This window comes from Tetrao urogallus, assembly GCF_951394365.1.
Source record: "Tetrao urogallus genome assembly, chromosome: 13".
Lineage (NCBI taxonomy): Eukaryota > Metazoa > Chordata > Aves > Galliformes > Phasianidae > Tetrao > Tetrao urogallus.
The window spans coordinates 5651673-5672969 of NC_136826.1; the positions used below are offsets into that span (position 1 = coordinate 5651673).

At 39.0% G+C, this 21297-nt stretch overlaps 1 protein-coding gene across 1 annotated transcript in view; it reads right to left on the reverse strand.

Moving 5' to 3' along the window:
• The window catches only part of AMMECR1 (AMMECR nuclear protein 1), a gene marked incomplete at both ends in the record, with an annotated part of 91080 nt that overhangs the window by 19370 nt on the left and 50413 nt on the right, over positions 1 to 21297 (reverse strand). The window contains one exon of the mRNA XM_079541718.1: positions 13001 to 13111. Coding sequence (XP_079397844.1) covers positions 13001 to 13111 — 111 coding nt within the window. The remainder of the gene's footprint in view (positions 1 to 13000; positions 13112 to 21297) is intronic.

Sequence of the window (21297 nt, forward strand, 5' to 3'; positions counted from 1 at the left end):
AACTATGTTCTATGGTCAATAGTTTGAAACTACAGATACCAGGGAATTACCTATCATCAGGTTAAGAATAAGGAAAGCAAAAAGCATGTTAGAATATGTAGTAGTTGAATTGAGAAGAAAAACATCATATTCACATGAGGTTTCACTCTGAACATTTCACAGAAAAAAAATGAAGAGAATAAAACATTCTGAACTATGAAGATAGAGATGAACGTAGTCTGCTTCCTGAGGGTCCACACAACCTTAGAGACAGGGCTATGACCACTCATAACACAGAGAGCTGAACAGCACCTGGCACGCTCCCTAAGATATGCTGTTCATCGATACCTCTCTTCACAGCCTGCATTATGTTTAAACCAGCTGCTTTTTTGTTGTACTTTTCTGCCTGCTCTAACCCAAGTGCAATCTCTTGTGCGTACTGTGAGTACACACTGCACCAACAAAGAGATGCAAATGTGAGTGCTGTTCTGTGTAAAGGTTAATGTATGAGCTTGTGGCATCTGATTCTCAGTGTTTTTACAAATACAGAAAAAAAAAGACAGGCACAAGATGGATCCCTTGTGGTGCAGCATGTGTAGTAAGACCTCAGGGAGAGAAATAGCCACTCCTTATTTCACAGGAATGCATAGGCACAGAAGAAAGCATTTTGATTTCTAGACACTCCCGCATAAGAATTGTTGCATTAGAACAAAACTTACTTTGTTATTAAAGGCAACAAACAAAGGTTGTCAACATTTGTTTCCCAGCGCCTTGCAGACTAAGTTATGATTGCTCAATACCTCTACACACCAATTCAAAATCAGAGTAAGCTCTAGATACATACACCCACTCTACACATCTGGAGGCTTTGATGTCTGCATGTTTCCTTCCCTTCTCCTACCACACAAGGAAGCTGTTGGTATGACACCTTCTCTTTCCCTTTTAGGAAATCCACCACTTCTGTCTCTCATGACATCAGTTCACTATTTCATCCCCATACTCCCTCTCGTTTTCTGCCACAGTTCTTTTGACTTCAGGAGGTATCCTCAATGCCAACACATTCAGCTTATAGAAGTAACTGGATGGGGCAATCACAGATCACTACCCAAGGTCAAGATACCAAAGCAACAGAGTCTTTGCAAGCTCAGCTAAATGTTACAATCAATTCCAAGTCAGCCAGCTGTTGCTCTCCATGTGTTTTCCACTCAAAACCAGATTTTGAGCAGAAAAAAATGCTAGAATGCAATGGAAAGTTCAGAAACAAAGAACAGACAAAAGGTTCAGGTTAGGCGGGACTACATCCGTCTGCAACCTCACAAATGGTAACATAAGTGGTGAAGGAATGCATTTAGCTTGGCAGCATTACATGCATTTGAAAATTCTGTTCAGCTGAAGAATAAAAGATCATTAGAACTCAAAGTATAAACATGAATTTATTTGACTATGAAATTAATTGAAATGTCAAATTTGTGCTTGCTAATTAAATATTTCACATAATGTCCTCTTAAACGAACAAGCCAAATTCTTCTCCCTTTGAAGGCAATGGGAGTTCTGCCATTCACCGCAGTAAAAGCCTAAAAGAGCAAATAATTCTGTTTAGTTCTCAAATTAACTTAGCTTTAAACTACTTGAACATCTTAGACTGCTACATATATATTTAAAAATGTTTAACTGAGCAAATTATCCCAAGAGCAACTGAAGTTTGATCATCCAGTGTTGAATGAGGATACAACATGGGCACAAAACTGGTTTATTTTTAATTACATCCATCAGAGCTACAATTCTAGATATCTAAAGTATTTAACGTTTAAATGGTTTTCATCACCTTCTATAGAATGCAGCTCATAAACGGTTCACCTCTGAATGGCAGGAATACTTGACTCAAACAGTTTTGTGAAACTGTACATAACAGCTCTTGTAAAACAGCATTTCTGAAAATACTTACCTATTGTAGGCTTCAAAAGAAAAACCCTATCAAGTTCATGGAGCAAGAAAACAGAAAGTCACCCTTTTAGTAACTGAAAGAGCTGAACACAAAGAGGGGGTTGCTCAAACAAATGAGGCTGCATGTGGTGCAGAGACCTCCACAGACAAAGCACAGCTGCCGCACTTTGCAATGAGGGATTAGCAGTCTAGGTCAAAGGAAATAAAGCCTCTCTAGCTAAGTGAGCAAACTGCAGAATGCATCCTCAGCAGAGATGAGAAAGGGCCATCTAACTAGTTTGCAAATTGTGTAGAAGCTTCTGGGAACAGAAACAAAACGATTCCTTGACAGAACGTGTAAAAATAATTCTGCTGAAAAGCAGAGATACTGTCAGAGGGCTGAGGTTGCAGTGACCTTCCAGTTACTTTAAAATCACATTTTCCCTCTCCCTTCTACGTATTCATAATTATAAACACACTCTCTTCAGGCAGAACCAACACACTACCTGTATACCTGTAGGGTATTAATGTCTAGAAAAAAACAGCCTAGAAGTAACAGAAAAAGCTCTTCATTGTCTTCCATAAGACTCAAAGCTATTAAGAATAGCTATGCATACACATGGCTGTTTTTCGGTCTCCTTCTCAAATGCAATCACCCAAGCCTCTTCCAGCATGCTTACAACTGAGTCAATCCATTTTGGCTTTAAACTTTTCTTGGCTTTATACTGACACTTCAGTTGAGCAGAATACAAACCAATGTTTGAAGAAAAGGAATTGCTGATGTTTTCATCAAACACTAGATATATTCTCATTATAAATCATTAATTTCAGCAAATTTTCTTATGAAAAAGACTAGTCTCCTGAGCTGATGCTTGCCACTTGAATGTACCACTGTGAATGTATGTCTAACCCGGCCTCTGCTGTGGAATGAAATACCAAAACAGCTACTAGCAGGTAGGCTGGGGTCTAAACTTCCAAATGAACTGTATGTTGCAGACAGCTTGTAACAGTTCATGGCATTACAGAAGTGTAAGCCATTAGAACTACTTGAGCAGGAAGCAGCAAAAAGTTGTACTGCTCTGAAAACCAAGAGCTTTTCTTCCCTTCCGCATCCAAACCACATGAAATCAACTCAAAACTCATTAAGAAATAAGGCGGCATAACACTTTACTATAACAAAAATCACACTTTCTTAGTGATAAAAGTTTCCAGCGCCTTCTTTTGAAACAACGGCTTACAGGACACCCCAGTAATTGCCATTTGCACAAAGGCCTATTTCAGTGAGGCTGGGCTTACAACTTATGACAGATGGGGAATTCCCCAAGAGCTGTGCTCAGGCTCATCAGTGCACTCCTTAACATCTGTGTAAGTTCCCTAAGTTATCGTGGGAGTTATTTATATATGTACTTGTACAGATGGAGAGACTGCTTGCATGACTATTGGCCCTTCGTTACAAGTAATATGCAGTAAGAAAAAAATACCGTAACTGCAGTGGAACAACAAACCTGAGTGTAAGCTAAGAGATCTTGTAGACTGCAAACTGGTACCAAGGGTCAAAAAAACCGTTTTCCACTATGGTCAGAAAGCTACTGTCAGTGGTTATCTATAAATGCTCATATTTTTAAGAAGTTTTGAAAACTCATACAAAAGCAGAAGTCTGTGATGGAGCGTTTTATATATAAAAAAGAGTACAGGTTGCTATCTTTCACTTTTACAGAGTACAGCTCAAAATGGCATCCAGAGTTCAAAGAGATGAGACTAATCTCAACTCTTCTTGTCCCTAGTATTTTATTTTAAAATTAGGTTAGGAAAAAGCTGTTCTTCTCAGGTACATATATAATCCCTCCTATTTTAATGCACCAAAGAATAGTAAAACTTCAGTCACTTGTCAATTATGAAAGTCAAGCCAGGCTACCCCTATTTTTAAGAGACTGCATTCCCACAAATATGTAAATGATAGAAGCAGAAAGCATGGGCTGCTGAGGGTTATGAGACTTCTGGAGAACCACAGGCAGAGGTGCTCTGAGGCTTATGAGTCTTCAGACATTCTTCAGCATTGTACACCTCTGCTCATGTCCAACCACAGGCAGATGGGCTGCTCCACTTCTTCCAAGGGCTTTTCCACCTTCTCAACTGTACTGCTCTGCTCTGTAAAGGACACAAGGTGTAGCTTCCCTGTTCCTGGTGTCAACTGGAATGAGTTTTAGAAACAAGTATCTGTTGGCACTGATTGAAAACACCATAAAATCCTGCTACAGCTGACAAGCGCATTTTAATTCTCATTACTCTGGACTATGAAAATAGGAAGTTACATTTTAAGAGCTTCAACATTTTTTTGTTAAAGTACACAGAGATAATGAGGGCTTTCGGAGCCTTGTCTCCCACACCCAGTTCGTGCTGTGGCTTCGTTATACAGTCTCAAAAGGAAGCATCAGAAAACTCCTAAATGGAGGAGGTGTTGACAGACTGAGAACTTTAATCGAGACTCCTTTCCCACAGTCCTTCCCACACAAAGCTAGAGAGTTTAAAGATTTTAACAGCTCGTACATGTATGAGACATTTCTTTTTCCTTTAGCCTCATTTAATCCCTGATAACATCTACTAAAACAGCAGATTTCACGTAATGCAGCTTCTTGAGCAGAATAAAACTACATTTATTTCCACTACCTTGGTATCAAATACACCACTGCTGCACCTCAGTTTCCAGCATCATAGGAAGTGAAGCACAACCTATGTGAATATTCCTCTCATTGTGTAGCACTGCCCTGTATGTGCACTGGGAAGGTGTTTTTTTTGTTGTTTGGTTTGGGGCTTCCCCCCCCCTTAGTAATAAAGCTGCAGGAAATGTCCCCTACTCAGTATTGAAAATAAACATTTTCTGCTGAGCTGAGAACAGCCAGATAGAGAGCTTGCCCAGCAGCAGGTAACTTTATGCCAACTCCTATTCTGCCCTAGCTACAAGATTCCATATATGCAAAATCTTCCTTTAAAACACAACTGCTGTGAGATACATTCCATCTACGCTTCTCTCCTGTGTCAACACAATTTCACCTGGTGCTGCTCAGCACTAGCTCCTACCCTGACACCTCTCTGTAGTGCTTAAGAAACTAAGAAGTCACTGAAACTCTGAACTGAAAACAATTTTCATTCTAGCAGATTATTTTAGGAAACAATTTGAAAAACATTCCCTCTCAGAGCTGTCATACAACAAGACAGAAAAGCTAACCAAAGAAGCCTTTGGAGTACCAATGACTATCCGTATCACTAATGGAAGAACAGAGTTCTGGCAATGAAATTTAAAGCTTTGCTAAGAAAACCAGAGCTTCCCGTTTCCCTAGCCACACCCTCCTTCCCAATTATTTATGTCAAGTAATAAAGTGAAATAAAAACCTGACATTCAACCTAACTAGTGTGCCAACCCACCTAGACCAGCGCCTTTGAGCTCCCGGGGAGTAACCATTTGTTCACATAAAAATAGGAGACTGTGTGGGAAGTACAAGAAAAACAAGAGTGTCGTGGGAAAGCCCAGTCACGAATGACGTGGCTCCTCCCTGAAACCCATCTGGAAAGTCTGAGTAATCATGGGATATCCCCAGTTACTCATCGGCATTCAGTCCAATTTCAGGAATATCTGATTTTTTCAGGATACTACAAATTATGTCGACCAATGCAAGGCATTTTGTAAGAATCATATTCCTGGAATCCTTGGGTTTTAATGCATGTTCTCTTTGCCTGCAGTTGTTTTTGTTTTTTCTCCTCCCCCTTCAATATGATGAGGAAATAAGTATTTTACTTGCAGAGAGTTTTCTTAGTTACACCAAATTCTAAGGTTGAGACCTGGCAATTAGGACAGGCTCAGCAGAATGCCTCCCAGCCGTACTCAGTGACTCTGTACTGATCATTTTTAATTCCAGAATTCCATTTTTCCTAGATCCCCAATTACCTTTCATAACACGGTCACCTCACAGAATAAGTTCGTCCCACCAAATGCAGTAACACACCTCCCTGACCCAAGAATTCATCTTCTCTAGTTCCATTTTCCCAGCAAATTTGTTGCCAATATTTGATAGCTCTCCTTTGATTTAAAAAGCTTTGATAAGGCATCTTTACACACTTCCTTTCCTGTCCTCTCATTTACAGTCTTTGCCTTGCTTTCTTTCAGGAAGTGTTACTAAGGAAACAGCCTATCACATACCATTAAGCACACAGGTCTAGCAAGGTTTTCTCAGGAATAATAGACCAGTAATTACATTAACACTTACTGATACTGTAAGTGTTGTCACTGTTCCACTCCCCCCCCTTTAAATAAATGAAAAAGAAAAAAAAAAAGGCAGTTATTATATCCCCACACATACAAACATGCAAGAAACATATTTACTAAAGTGTGCTTCTTCTATCTGCACAGTAACATTATTTCATTTTTATTTCATAATGAAATACGGAGAAACATTTAATCCATCATTAAAGCAAAAGGGATTTTTCCCTGACTGCCTAGAGCCAGTATACAATTTAGCTTTGTCATTTTGAGAAAAGGCAGGAGACAGTTCTGATAAGCAACAGTTCCTGAAATAACGACCTGGCACTGTATGCACAAAATCATTACAGACCTGCTTACCGAACCGACTCTCAGAGAATAACTAAGCCTAGCTCAATAAATTCAGATTTGTATACTTCACTTAGAGTTTCTGGTACTGTGAGTTTACAAAATAATCCATTTTATTACTAAACAATTATATTCCACTATGACACGTCCAAAGATTTACCCAAATTAAAGTGGTATTTGCAAAATTCATGGCTACAATAGTTCAAAGCAAGTTTTTATTGTCTAAAATGCGATTTAGAAATATCATCAGCTCCAGGTTTCAGCAGAACCTAACGTCTACACTTATGACAGGCAAACATGAGACTGTATAATGTTTTATTACAATGCTGCTCAATTTCAGTAGGGTCAATTGGTTATCATTTAAAAATTAAAATGTCAATACACCACCTTTCATTTCACACATTATCAGAAGCAACAGATCATATTAAAACTATGCACTTTATTAAGCATTTTGAATAATAATAGTGTAAGACTGTTAGTAATACCTTTGGAGATCAATCCCACTGTACTAAATGTACAAAACAGTAATTCATAAAGCAAACTTTACTGCTGAACACTCTTAATATACTTTGGTCTGGTTCCAACTTAAGAATTTAAGACAATTCTATTAAGTCAGCTGCAATTTTTCTATAAATATATTGAAAAAATACGAATGTTAACACAGCGCACCTTACCTTCACTAACACTATGAATGTCCAGACCACCTCTGGCAGCCCTTTACTCCTATGTTAGCATTTCATGTACAAAGTTTTAACTTCAAAGATAATCAGAAGGGAACACAAATGTAATTCAAAGGGAAAGTAAAAATATAACAAAGAAAACCTGAAGAGGCTTCTACTGAATTAACTTCCCTTCTAAGAAAAAGTTTGTTAATTACTAAATAGGATTTTGTAACAGCTTACTTACAGAAAGACGTGAATTAAAAGCCTATCTAATTTTTGCAACTGCATCAGCCAAATAAAAGATATTATCTCTGTATACATCCCACCTCACACTAGAACAACCTGATTAAATTGTTCTTAAGCCACAAGTTTCAGAAACTCAAGGGATCCATATTCTAACAAAAATAATGTTCAACTATTGTTGACAAAAAATACTTTCCTTACTTCTCTCATCACTGATTTTAATTGGAATGCACTCATTTGTAATATAATTTCTCTCCCATTTCCTGTATTTTAGTTTGTGTATGTGGGAAAAGAGGGAAGAAAGAGCACACGGCCTAGTTTTGACAACCACTGGGGACCGTAAGGCAAAACCCATTTAAGCTTGTAAGGGAAAGAAAATTACAGCTACCTTTGCAAATCATTTGTACAAAAGGTAAATAAAGCACCGTGCAGACCAGTACATAGAAACAGCAGACCTAAAATCTACTCAAGAGTAAAGAACAGCTAATAAAACAGGATAATCTCAACAATTGGTAGTTGAATCAGCTCACAAATCCTGTGGCCATACATAATGTCTTAAAGATGCCATACCTTTTGGCCTCGCACTTTATCTCCGAGTCGTGATGGCAGATGGTTGCAAAACCAGTCTAATAAAAAAACAGTTCACGTATTGCCCTGATTTGGCCTGCCATTTCCACAGGTGTAAGCCAGCCTCTCTGAAGCAGACAATTCTCCTTTTCCTTCGGAGCAGTAACATTACATGGGTATAGAGCCTACTATTTTTAAGTCTCTTTCAAACAACGCTTTGGCTCAGACGCTCCTCTTTCACTGAGGACTTTTAGGGACTGGAGATTGGTACAGTCTGATGAGAAATCCTCAAGCTTAACTTACTTTCTCCGCTATTCTACATGAAGAATAGTCTCTACCTTACGTTGATCCCTGGAAGATGCCCATGTCCAATTACCAATTGGACATTACCAATTATCAAACTTTCAGTGAAGTTCACAGCGCAGATTAGCAGAGGAGCAGTCCTGAAACTTGTTCAGTATCCTTGAACTTTCATTACAGTCAAACACCTGACCCTGGACTAAGGGAAAAATGATCAGCGACTCCAGGTTTTAAGTATCTGTTTGGTATTTCACTTCCTATTTCCCCTGGAATTTCAGGTGCTCTGAAATCACTCCTAACTGCAGACTTGCACATACTCACTCAGTGAGGGATACAAGCAGCAGCACAGTCTGAACCCCCTGCCTCATTAAGATGCCCTGGAAACTCAAAGGCAACCAAATGCTAGAAATTCCAGTATCACTGCCATCTGACTTTCCTGTTGCACACCTGCGTTTCACAGAAACAAATGAAAAGGAAGCAACAGAAGCAATATGATGCTTCCTGGCTTTGCAGGTAATGTTGAACATACCAGAATAGCAAAAGGCTGCTGAGTTCAGGCTGAGAAGGCTATACGCTGCTCCACAGTTTAACTCTGAAAGCGTAAGCTTCACCTCACAATTACCAGGTCTCACTGGTGGCTTACATACACAGAGTAGCAGTATAATAAAAGAGCTGACTTTGAGAAGTAGTCTACTCAAAGCCACATGATAAGACAGCCTGAGAAGTATTATCAGCAGGCAGCCCAGAAACAACACTGTGCTCTGGAACATTACACGAAATGCTATTGGCAGGAATTCAGTCCGACTTCTGTGAACAGTAAAGGTCACAGCAGAAGCATCAAACACATACACAACACCCTTGCACCTTCTCCACTTCCCAAGCCCAAAATGACAGACAGGTACACAGGTGTGCTTTGCCTGGGTCAGCAGAATGCCTATCTACAGCCATAGCAACACTGCCTGATAGCAAAGCCTTTGTGAAGTGAGCACCGGGTTGTGCAGGCAGATACAGGGCAGATTGAAAGAGACTATGATTAGTCAAAACAAACAGATTAAACAGAATGGTAAGCTCAGCTGAACAGAGAGGGGAGCTACCCTGCCTGTGCAAACACTTGCCTCTAATCTTAACTAAATAAGGCCAACATCTATTTTAACACAATCAATTTTGTTTTCTATTTTACCTTTTAAATGAGATTGCCATACTGTAGTCTTGCAGGTGATTACTTAGCTTTCCTGTGTTCAAAAGGAGCAATAGACCAACATTTCTCATGGAGAGAAGGCAGGTAATATGGCAACACCACCAACAGAGACTCCTGAAATTGCTGACAAAAACAACACAGTAGATGGTGCTGCTGGGAGCCAAAAGCCACATCTAAAATTTATATCCAAAGTCAATTACAAGAAAGCTGGGTTGTAAGTTTCATTTCCTTCAGTCTTATGCTTCTCATCCCAACCTTCCCTCTTTGTTTTTGTTTCTTTACCAGCCACGTCTATGAAAGGAAGGCTGGAAGTATGAGGGCACTCAGTTGTCACATTGAACGTTAAGTAGAACACACAACAAAAAGACTGATGCCATCATACAGTCAGTAAACACAGGTCTATGCTAGTTAAGACAGGTGGGTTACATGTTATTGTAAAATTTACATCCAGTTCTCTACCATTATGCTAATCCAGTCAAGGCCTGGAGCTCTCCAGTCTTTTCATTGCTCCCTTCTATGACAGGAGTTTTATATAATCTGTTTCTCTTTATCCCTATCGTCTCTACTATTCCCCCCTCCACCCCAAAAAGTAAAATAAACCCCCAAAAAGTAAATAAATAAATATATATATATAAAAATTCTAGCCTTGGTAGGATAAACAAAAGCAGCTACAACTATACTTGTTAGGTCTACTAAATGTAAAAGTATGACCGTAAATTATATGCAAGTGGCAGGAAAAACAAAACTAAAAAGTATAGGGTAAATGAAACCATTTTGTTCAATGCCCAAAGTGTAACATAGCAGGAGTTCAAAACTTTAACACGAAAACCTAAGTCTTATTGCTGAACAAAATACATGAAAAAATAATTTATCAACCCATGAGGAAATTCTGTGGTAACCTGCTACCAAGCTCAGTGTATTTCTTTCGAGGAGCTGTAAAACAAGGTATTCTTCATAATTTGGATTGGTTCACTTTTATGCATTCAGGTGGATATTCACACATTCAGCCTAAAGGACTATTTTGCCCATGATGAACTTCTTATCCTAATTATTCAATGGTGTAAAATGTTTTGAAAAAAGATAGATATTTATCCAACTAATCTCTTAGTAAACTTATTTTAAAGTGACTAAAACTGAGTCTTCACAAATTTCTGCTTAGGATTTTAATAATAAAATTTCTTCCCTTGCTACACTGATATGCAGAGAAAATTGATCTCTAAGATTTTATTTATTTAGGAATACAGTATTACCACTTTTAAACTATGGGTATTCTCATCTCTCCTCATACTTAGCAAGATGCAACCAATTAATGATGAATCACTCTACATAAGTTTCCTGTTTAGAATGTACTGGCAATACCACTGCCACAGTCAACAGAGCTCAAAATGGGGAAGAGAGACTCCCTTGGTTACACATCATAGCATTTTTGCACATAAGCCAAAAAAAGTTTTCTAAATTTGTGTGCATCTCCACCTCCAGAAGGAAACTGTTAACTTCAGGAGAGCCGTCACTACGACACTGACAGAAGCTACTCCACTGTGTGCAGGTAGAGATGCACATACACTACACACTGTATATGCTGTACAATTAGAGATCACTACTAGAATTAAGGAAAGTTTTATTTATTGTGATCCTAAACACTATTAGCATATTGGTAAGAAAATGTTGCCTGACAGAAACCGTTGATATTTTGATTGCTAAGCACCAGGACATGTCAGAACATCCGTTGGAATCCACTATTTTTCTCACCAAAAATTGGGTCACAATCCCATGCAGAGTGCTGAAAAAGGTTAAGAATGAACAGACAGACAATTTGGTTCAGTCTAGCAGTGCCATGCCCTTGGAGTAACTGAAGAAAAATACCTTTCAGCATCAAAGTAAAATAAGAAGAGTCTCTGTCTACATTCTCAACTGAAAATTTTGGTCAAGTTGCACTTTCTGAAATGGACAGTTCATTCACACACTACCTACTTTGCTGATTAATTCTGCCTTGCCTGAAGAAGTTTTTCTTCACTTTCAGGAATTGCTGCACCTTCTCCAAGAATCTGTTGCCCAAGTTACATCTCCTGGTTTCTGATGCCTCCTAGGAAGGCTTGTGGAGCTCTCAAAGGTCTGAGGTATGTCAAAGTTGCTTCTGTAACTCCTCAAATACTCTGCTGGAAGCTCTGTAGCTGGAAAGACTATTATCATGAAGGAAACTGCTCTCAGGTATCCCTAGCCTTCTATTTTTTAAAATAACAATTGAGATAAAATAACAGGTTTGGGTACATTCAAACAGGAACTTTACATTTCAATGGTCATTTCTGAGTTATTTCTGTTTTTGACTCACTAATATCTAAGACTGTAAGGCATTTAACCTTCAACAGAAGAACTGCTTTGAGATCATAAGCTTCTTCTCACTGATTAATTTGCCTCCCAAGGTTTTAAAGAACACACAAGTATTCCAGACCACACAATAAAACCAACACAGTAAAGATAACTACGTCTTCCAGAAGTTTACAAGGAACTCCAGCAGTTGATTTCTTCAAGCTGAGCAAAAGTAAGCATAAAATGAACAGCTTGAAACAGACCAGTGGCACAAGAAACAAAGAACATTCCCCCTACTAATCTTACTTCATATTGAGATTTACATGATGCTTTAATAGCAGAGGAAGTCCTCATAACGGAGGAAAGCCTCCAATCCAAAGCTACTGAGAGGCACCAATTATTTTAAGTGGTGACCTTTCAGAGGTCTTCAAATGACTAAATATACAGTTTCTACTTTATAGCACCATGAACAGTCTACTATAACTGAGAGTACCAAATTCCATCGATTCTTTAGAAAATAAAGAAAACTCTTAGAAAAAAAAAAAAAAAAAAAACAAGTAGAAAGCTTACTACTAGCTCTAGTGATCAACTTATTAGTTTTCACTCTATGCAAAGAAAATGGAACAATATTAAGGTGAATGAATTTAGGTGTAGATCAAAAAAATGAAGGATTATGCTGCTGGGGAGTGAAGGATTATCATCACTTACCTCCCTCATCCAGAAGCTTCCCACTCAGGGGCTGGGATGTATCTGAAGAGTAACATGTAATGGAAATTTGTAGCATTAAATTGGAATGCTGATTGGAAGCACCTGATGGAGAAGAGGTGAGAACACCTGCTGTTTTAGAAGCGTGAATAGGATAATCCCAAAATCTGACTTTCTGGTCTTCTGCTCTACCACTAACTATTAAGCTTAAATTTGTTTAGAAACAGGGGAAAAATACTACAGCAGTGAGTTGCAGTAAGTTACTGGAGAACACTTTTCCAAACCAATAAAGTAAAAAAAGGCTCAAGTTACAGTTTTTAAACTAAATCATAACCTCATGACACCAAATAGTCAAATAATAGGCAATAATTAGCATAAAAAGGAGATAGAAGTTTACATCAATCTGTACAGTGATGCAGCCAAAAAAACAACCAACAAACAAAAACACACCCATCATCTCCCTATCAGAGTATTTAAATACATAAGTCAAAGCTGCAGAAAACATAGTCTTACCTAGTAAGTGTGTACTCCCTGAGTCCTGAATGCAGGTTCATGGCAGAAAAAGTACCTATGCATCCACGCAATCGTTTATCTCGACCAATCTTCCACGTTACAAACAGTGGGCTGTTTTAGGAAGGAAAAAAGAAAGACACGATCACAGGAGCACTATGGACAGCATGGAATGTCAGTAACAGTGCCCTTCCTTTCAGGGTAACGAGAGGACTAACACATAAATTAACATATCTAAGTTGCAATTCTTTTGACTGCTCTAGGAATGCTGCTCATGTAATACGTTAGAAAATAAAGAGTAGCAGAGTATTTAATACACAGAACAAAGTTCTGCTGGTAGGAGATAGGATAGGATGCTTAACATCCTGCACTTGACATCTCCTGACAACAGGAAAAGCCTCACGTCAGACATTAATCAATAAAGAAGCCTTTAGAGAAGGGAAAAACACCTGTGTCATGTTAGTTCTCACCTGGATACACTTTGGTCTTTAACAACGATGGCAAGAAACTACCCAGGAAGTATTTCTGAAAACAAGCAGATTTAGGAATATTCTCCAAATGTAAAGGACTACCTGAGCAAAGGTTATTCTTTCCACAAATCCCAAGTCATCTTCAGTTCATATTCAAGAATCTCACAAATGAACTGAAGCAGAACAGAACCCCTAATGTAACCTGTACATATCAAGAGTTCAACCATTACAAAGAAATATTTCTATTAACAAACAATTCTGTATTAATCTAGACAGTAAGCTAACAAGAAGCCATGCAACTTTTGGGGATGAAAGCTTTCTTTTCTGTCCTATATCACTGTATCAATACAGAAGCATCAAAAGCTAAAGGAAGTTGGGAAAGTGCACGTGGTTCCTGGGTAATCAATCTTCTAAACTCTAGAAGAGACTCCCAATCTTGAGATAAACAGTGGTTATAGAGAAGAAAATCATACTTATTTTTTTCCCCCCAGAAAGCAGGCAAATCAATGCAGATTACACAAACACCTGCTCTTTTCTTTACTGGTAGGCTTAAAAAATAAGAAGTCATTTTAGCTGAACATCTTGACACAAAGCGTTCTTGATCACAAGTAAGTTTATGTTTCTACACAACAAGCAAACACCTCCAGCCCTTCCATCTTAAGTATGGTTTTAATTTTTGTATGAAGTCGCTGGCTATTGAGGCATAAACCTACATCATTCTTGATACGAAGACTCCAGGCATGCTGCACAAAAGCTGAGGCACAAGGTGCATCACTGACATTTAGAACACTTGCAGCTGTCTCAGACACATGAGCATGTTCCTTACTCCATTATGGTTTTATTTTTAAACTGTTCAGGGAAAAATGGAGAAACAACCAGCCCCCATTCCCCCCAAACTAAGTGGGACTCAATGATTCTTGTTGGTCCCTTCCGATCAGGATATTCAATTATCCTCTGAACAAACAACACTGAAAAGCGTAAAGCCACAAGGGACTGCTACCTGACAACAGTCTAAAATAGGATATTACACTATTACTCCTTCACCCAAATCAACAAGTAGCATTTGACTAACATTTCCAAGAAAGGTACCTCAATTCACCTCAATGATATCGACAAAATTATTAGACTGCAATGCTACTGAAGATACCTTTCTCCTCCAGAAACAAGCCCAAGAAAGATTCAAATTGCATGTCAGGATTATTCTCTTGACCTTTATCTTTGGATTATGAGATTTATAACCTTAAAACACTTAGCAGAGGGCATTCAGGGGAACATACATTTACTTTCTCATCAAAACGAAATTCTAGGGTGTCTCATTACTGCTATTTTAAAAGGACAACATCAGAAAACATGCTGAGACCACCCCCAAACATCAAATAGATTGAGACACTTACATATGCTTTCAAAGTTCTTCTCAATGCGTATCAACAGAAATAGCAAAAGTTATATAGCTTATGTATTTGTACTACGAGTAGTGCTAAGCTCAAACCTCTGTTCATTAGTTAAAAGCACCACATGGCTACAGCTGATGTAAAATACAAAGTCTGACAGAAGATGTTTTTGCAGCGTCTCAATTTCTGTGTTCCCTGACTCCTGCCTTGTTCCCCAGGAGCCACTACAGCATCAGCATGTCTACACAGAAGACTTAAGCCTACCAAACAGAATTACTTCTCCTAATTACCTTCCCAGATGCCTTCAAAGTGTAATACAGACCAAAGTTCAGAGAACCCAGAGACCAAATGGGATTCTAACATGCTGAGATTCTAGAAATAAGGCCAAAAGAGACCCTCGGGGCTGCCAACAGCATAAAGAAAAATTACATTATATAATTTTCTTCATAAATGATCCAGATTCTCTACCTTAAAAAACCCTAGAAATAATGGAGGGAAGAGCCCCAAATGAAAAACTACAAAGCTGCCTCAAAGCCTCACTGAAGTTGAAGAGCTCCGCAAACATCCTGATTTCCTGCTGCAATGTCTCCTGTCACCTCGCACCCAGCTGCTCTTCTACCAACACTGTCCGTTACTTTAAGGAGCTCTGACGCTTCTATCTCTGAATTACCCACACTGCTCCCTTTTAGTCTCACAGCCTAAAATAAAGTCCGTCATTCACAGCTTTAGGGAGCATTTCTGTTCTTACACTAAAGAGGAGATACAAAACTCGCTCATATGAACTAAGCAAACTATGCAAAGAATTTACGCTTCTTTCTAGCAATGCTCTTCTGCTTTTTATTGACACCCCCAGTTTCTCCTGCCTCTTTTCTCCAAATCCCCAATGCTTTTCATATGTTTTAAAGCTAGCAATGAATAAACTTGACAACTACCAGCCTCAGAGCTCAGTTCTGCAGTACGGTGCCTAATTCCAGATACTGACATCACGAACTGCTCTGTAAATATGTAACTTTTCTACTTACAAAAAGTCCTTATTTTCCCCTTTGGTTTTTCTGCAGAAAAAGTTTTTGTTGTTGTTTGGGTTTTTTTTAACAACATCTTGTTAGACCTGAAATGAAAATGTGCACCTCTAGGCACTTGAAAGAAAAGCAATAGAAGCGAGATTCTTCAGCAGGAGCAGCAGAGGAGGCAGACGTGATGCTCAGCAGCCCCTTTTATCCCACAGCACACAGGATACACATCACTTGCTGGAGAACTGGGTTGTCTTTTTGCCTAAAGAACTTTGAACCCTCATATCCCACATGAATGCCGGAGTATTGGGGAGGAGCACTCTCATCTTTCTGGCTCAGGCTCCCTCCCACCTAGTATGAAGATTTTGTTGTGGCTTTTGTGTTGTTTTTTTAAAAATTTTTCTAAACATTCATTAAAGCAGATGCAGCTATTGCCTGTGAAGACTAACACTCAGCTTCATGCCATTCTCTTGCTCAGTTCAAGTGAAGCATCTCATTTAAAAACAAAAAAGCTCTGGGCTTGGGAGCGAGCCCTTCTGACACATGGACCTCTGAGACAGCCTTCTGTCAGCACAACAGCCCAAGCTGCACGGAGCACCCTGAATACCCAGAAGCTGAAAAATGGTGGAGCATGTTCCAGAGTGACAGAGGCAGAAGGAGGGACCAAACCCAGACCCTAAGAAACTTCTGCAAGCTTCTCAATCGTTTCTCTTTCATGATGGTCTTCATTTTATGATGGGAGAGAGACTCAAGATTGTGAGCTAAACACTGAAAAAATATTTCCATCTAGAACTGCTCACTGCTGTCAGCAAATTCACAAGTGACCCGATGATAACAAACACTTTCCAACCAGCCATTGCCTAATTTACTATTTATCAAGAAGTCTTGCCCAGCCCTAATCTACATCTTGCAAAGCAGACAACTGTTTCATTTATCTGCTACACCAGCTGGTAACCAGATGATTACACCTTGTTTGCCCCCTGCTTTCATCTGGGAAACTGAGTTGAAGAGACAGTTGCCACATTGTAAAGATTTACACTAATATTGTTTTCTGATATAGAACTGCTGTCATTGAAAGGGGCATACATAAATGCAATAGGAGATACTACTGTCTTAACAGACCAAAACACAGGCATACCCTCAGCATCCCACTCATCCTAAATACTGACCTTAAAGGGTAGCCAGAAAAAGCGTGGCTGAAGCACAAGAACGTGGGTCACCCAGAGCCCTGCCCCATGTGTCACTTCAGCTACTATTACACTGTTTTCATTAATGAAGAAACTAGGACAGCCATGTAACTTCAGTTGAGCATTAATCCATTGCAACCTGTGCAGAACTGGAGCACTGCACACAAAGGTGATGAGGTAGAAACCCAGATAACACAAGGATTGTCTTATTCACTGTGCTTATCCCAGTGCCCTTTGCATATTACTTGTTCACATTTTACCAGAAAAAAAGCCAAAAAAAACCCCAACTAATAAAAATTATTGACCTGCTTGCTTTATGCTACTGAAAATACCTCAAACGAAAGAAAAGTGTGCAAGCTATTTTAGTAATCAGTCAGCTATCACAGTAAGAGTCAGCATGCCAACAGCTTACACTGGCACTGGGTAGTTAACACTGTTAAAAATATAATTATTTAATGTAAAGCAGCACTCAATACAAGCTGACTTTCATTTACCAGCATACTTAACTGAAAAGTGAAGTAATTCTTTAATTTGGAGGATGGGACAAGAGGCAGAAAGCATGAAAGCATGAGTCTTATTCTAGTGCTATGAGAAGTACTATGAGAAGTTTGTCCTCCTTGTTATGGACACGAAGAAAAAGAGGAAGGAGGGAAGAGAAGAAAGGAGGGGTAACAGATCAAGAATATTTATTTATCAAAGATGAGCAAGGACTTCCTTGGTTCCAGTTAAAGATTCCCAAGCAATGGGAAACTTATAAAGTGAAACTATTTTAACTTAATGAGTGCAGAAGTAAACTGGTATTTAGAAGGACACTTTAGTAGTAGTTGTTTAACCATTTTTATACAAAAAAGCAGGAAGGATATAGGATCAGACATTTAAAAAGTCACTGCCGCCATCCACAAAGGACCAGAGTGCTTCCACTTCAGCTCCAAGGACTTCAGGAAGTACTCTGGACAAGCTAAGATGTGGAAGACAGCATTTTCCCTTTTGTTCTTACCGAAATGCAAGCTATTATTTCTGAATCTTACAAATGTTAACACTTGCTTTTTTTTTCTTGCCTTTTTTTTTTTTTTTTTTAAACTTAAACTCATGTCTTATTCAGAATCACACTAAAACTGTCAAGAATGCTGAACAGCCATGGCAGATTGCTTCAAACTAGAAATTGAAGTTTATCATCAGAACAGTCAGCTGAGAGCCTTCGCACGACCGGTGTCAGCCTTACTCAGAATCACAGACAGCAGTCTCCCTATTAACAGAGGCAATTCAAGCTTTGTTACAATCCAGGCTGCAGCACGGATGTCTCAACTCAGTGAGCTAATGCACATTACTCAATGTAAGAGAAAACAGCTTAGTAATGAAGGAGGTGTGGCCATACACACTGATAAATCCGAGCGAGGGCATCAGCGCACATGCTCTTCAGCGCAGGAGAGGGGAGGAATGTTGAAAGTATCTAGGTCTGTGATGAAAGGGAAAACTTGATGGATGATATTTTGGAGCCAGTCACTAACAACAAAAATCTGGTGGGTGCCCTTACGGAAAACAATCAGAAAAGCACGCGGTGTGCTCCCAGGCCTACCAGACACATAAAGGCAGCTCCTGCAGTGTGCTGGTGGCTCCTCTCCCTCCCATTGTTGTTTCTGTTCCTTTGTTTTTAATCTCAGAGGGTGTGCAAATTAAATTAAGAAGCCCTTCTAGATTTGATTCTAATAGTTTCCTGACTGCCTCCCTCCCACTTGGAAAAATTTTTAAGTGAGAGTGACTATGAAAAGACAAGAATTGATGAAATTTCAAAAGGAAAAAATGGGAAAGGAAAAAAAAAAAAAACCAAAAGAAAACCCACAACCCGCAGCATCTGTAATTTTTGGACCAATATAGTTAGTACCAGCCAGAAAAGAAGTAAGATGTTGGTAGCTAGAATAGGAAGAAATACCATTTGAACAGATTAGATTGCTTTTAAGTACTTTGGACCAGCTAAAGTTAAAGCTTAGCTGTATTTAAAGTAACTGAAGCAGTCCCAGAACAAAAATAGTTGCCTTAGACAATGCATAATCAAGGGATGAGATGCCAGGACACAGCAAGAAAGAAAACTCCCGGCATACAGGGGAAGGCAAAGAGAAAAAAAAAAAAAAAAAAAAAAAAAAAAAAATCTTTTTTCTGGGTGAATTTTAGGATGTTTTTGTTCATTTCAGCACAATGAGGTCCAATTCATAGAAAAACACTACAAGAAAAATTCCCACAAAAAAAGACGGACAACAGTCAAACTTAGCAAGCATATTTCATGGCAAACCAAACTTGCCTTCTGTACCAAGCCTTGGCAGATAGGGAGAATTAAAACATGTCAGCCTCATTACAGTTCAGATATTTTCGATACCATCATATAAGCAAGGAGGCAAAACATCATCCAGATGACTTCAGTGAAGGTTCTGACTAATAAAAGCATCTAGAAGAGAGTGATAGGAGCCACCAGAGACCTGCTAGCTGTTACCTAAACAAAGCAGATGGAAAAGATGGTTTAAGCTCAGGAAGAGCATCACAGCTATCAAATATGAAAAAAGGCTTTTTGCAAAGGCAGTGAAAAGAAGCTGTTCTCCATATCCATGGTGGATAGTTTCAGAAACAATAAGATTAAATTATGGCAGGAAAAATCTGAGTCAGGCATTAATTAATTTTGAAAATCCTTATGGTAAGAGATGCGAGCACATGGAGTCCCTTTCTGGAAGGATGCATGGCCATCATCATCAGACCATCTTTGAAGGCCTCCACAAGGCCATAAGCCACTATTGAGAATACTGTAAATACAACTGGTTCTGCCATGTAACAAGAGAATAGACCAAATGGCTTCCTGATGTTCACTGCAGACTCTTTTGCTGATTCTGTGTGACACAGCCTTAGACAGCAAAGGGACAATTCACATACAAAACTAGTGGTTCAGCTGTGGGACTGACAACTGTCCTTACAAACTTGTAGAATCAGAAATAAAACATCCAGGAAGAAGCACATTCATCTCAAACACTTCTGCACATTTACAGAAATGAGCAGAGAGATATGAGTAACACTGTTTATACTCTAAAGGTCAGAGAACACAACTGACTGAGCAGCCTCAGCAAGGTTCAATGTACCAGTCAAGGTTTCCTTCTGAGCATAAGCATTTTCTGAATCACAAACAGCAGCCAGTTTCTTCAGCACCTTTAGTTACAAGTTCAAAACAGGCTCTAATGTAAAAAACTGGAGAAAACCATGGTATCTTTCCTAATCTGAATAGCAATATAAGAAACCTCTCAGGGGTAGGGCAATTTTTGTCACTTCTCTTTCCCAAGAACTAGCTCCCCTTAAAGGCTTCTAGTTTCTCCTTCAGCTAGTTTTTCCACTACAGCGCCTCTTAACACACATCTTGTAGAAGAACACAAAACACTACTTGCTTGACTACTTTTACACAATAGGAAAAAGAATTTGCTGCTGAGTAGTGCCTGAAATCCATTACTCTCCATGTGCCCAGTTACACACACACACCACATCCAGCCCCTTTACCTGGAGAAAGGCTTCCTCTAGCAAAATTCAGAAGACTGAACATGTCTGGGGAAAAAAAAAACAAACACACACACACACACTTCCCCTCCAGGAGGTAATTTTGTCTGGGATAATGTTCCTCTTCCTCACGGAGAAATATGCTGACATTCTTACAAAGACTCTATGCCGTGTTACTTCCTCAAACATTCAGTCACTGAAGGCTCATTATTGCCAACGCACAGTGATCCAAAGACAAACACCACTGCATACCAGCTTCAGATAACAGGTGTGAGATCAGCAAATTTTTACTTTAAAACCTATGTAATTACTGAAAAAAATTACCAAATACTTGTAAGGGCACAGCATGGTATTCAGTCATTATTAACACTAAATGATCAAATGAGCAACTCTTCACACTACTCTATTTCAGAAACAACCACTTAGAGATTTCCTCACCCATACAACAGACTTAGTATTGTGGTGGTTTTCCTGCAATCATAATGTGCCCCTGAGAGATGAGCCTTGCAATCAGAACGTCAACTGCTAGGTGTGAATTTGTTAGCAAGTTCTGCTTATCTAAGCAGCTAATCTTAAGGAAGGTCAGAAAGCAGCTACTATTTTAAGAAAACCTAGTTTAAATAACAGCATAATCAGGGTTAAAAATAAAGGGGAGTGCCTAATGGAAACTCATTTTCTAAGGCAAACCCATAATAGCATAATTAAGATTGCATTCAA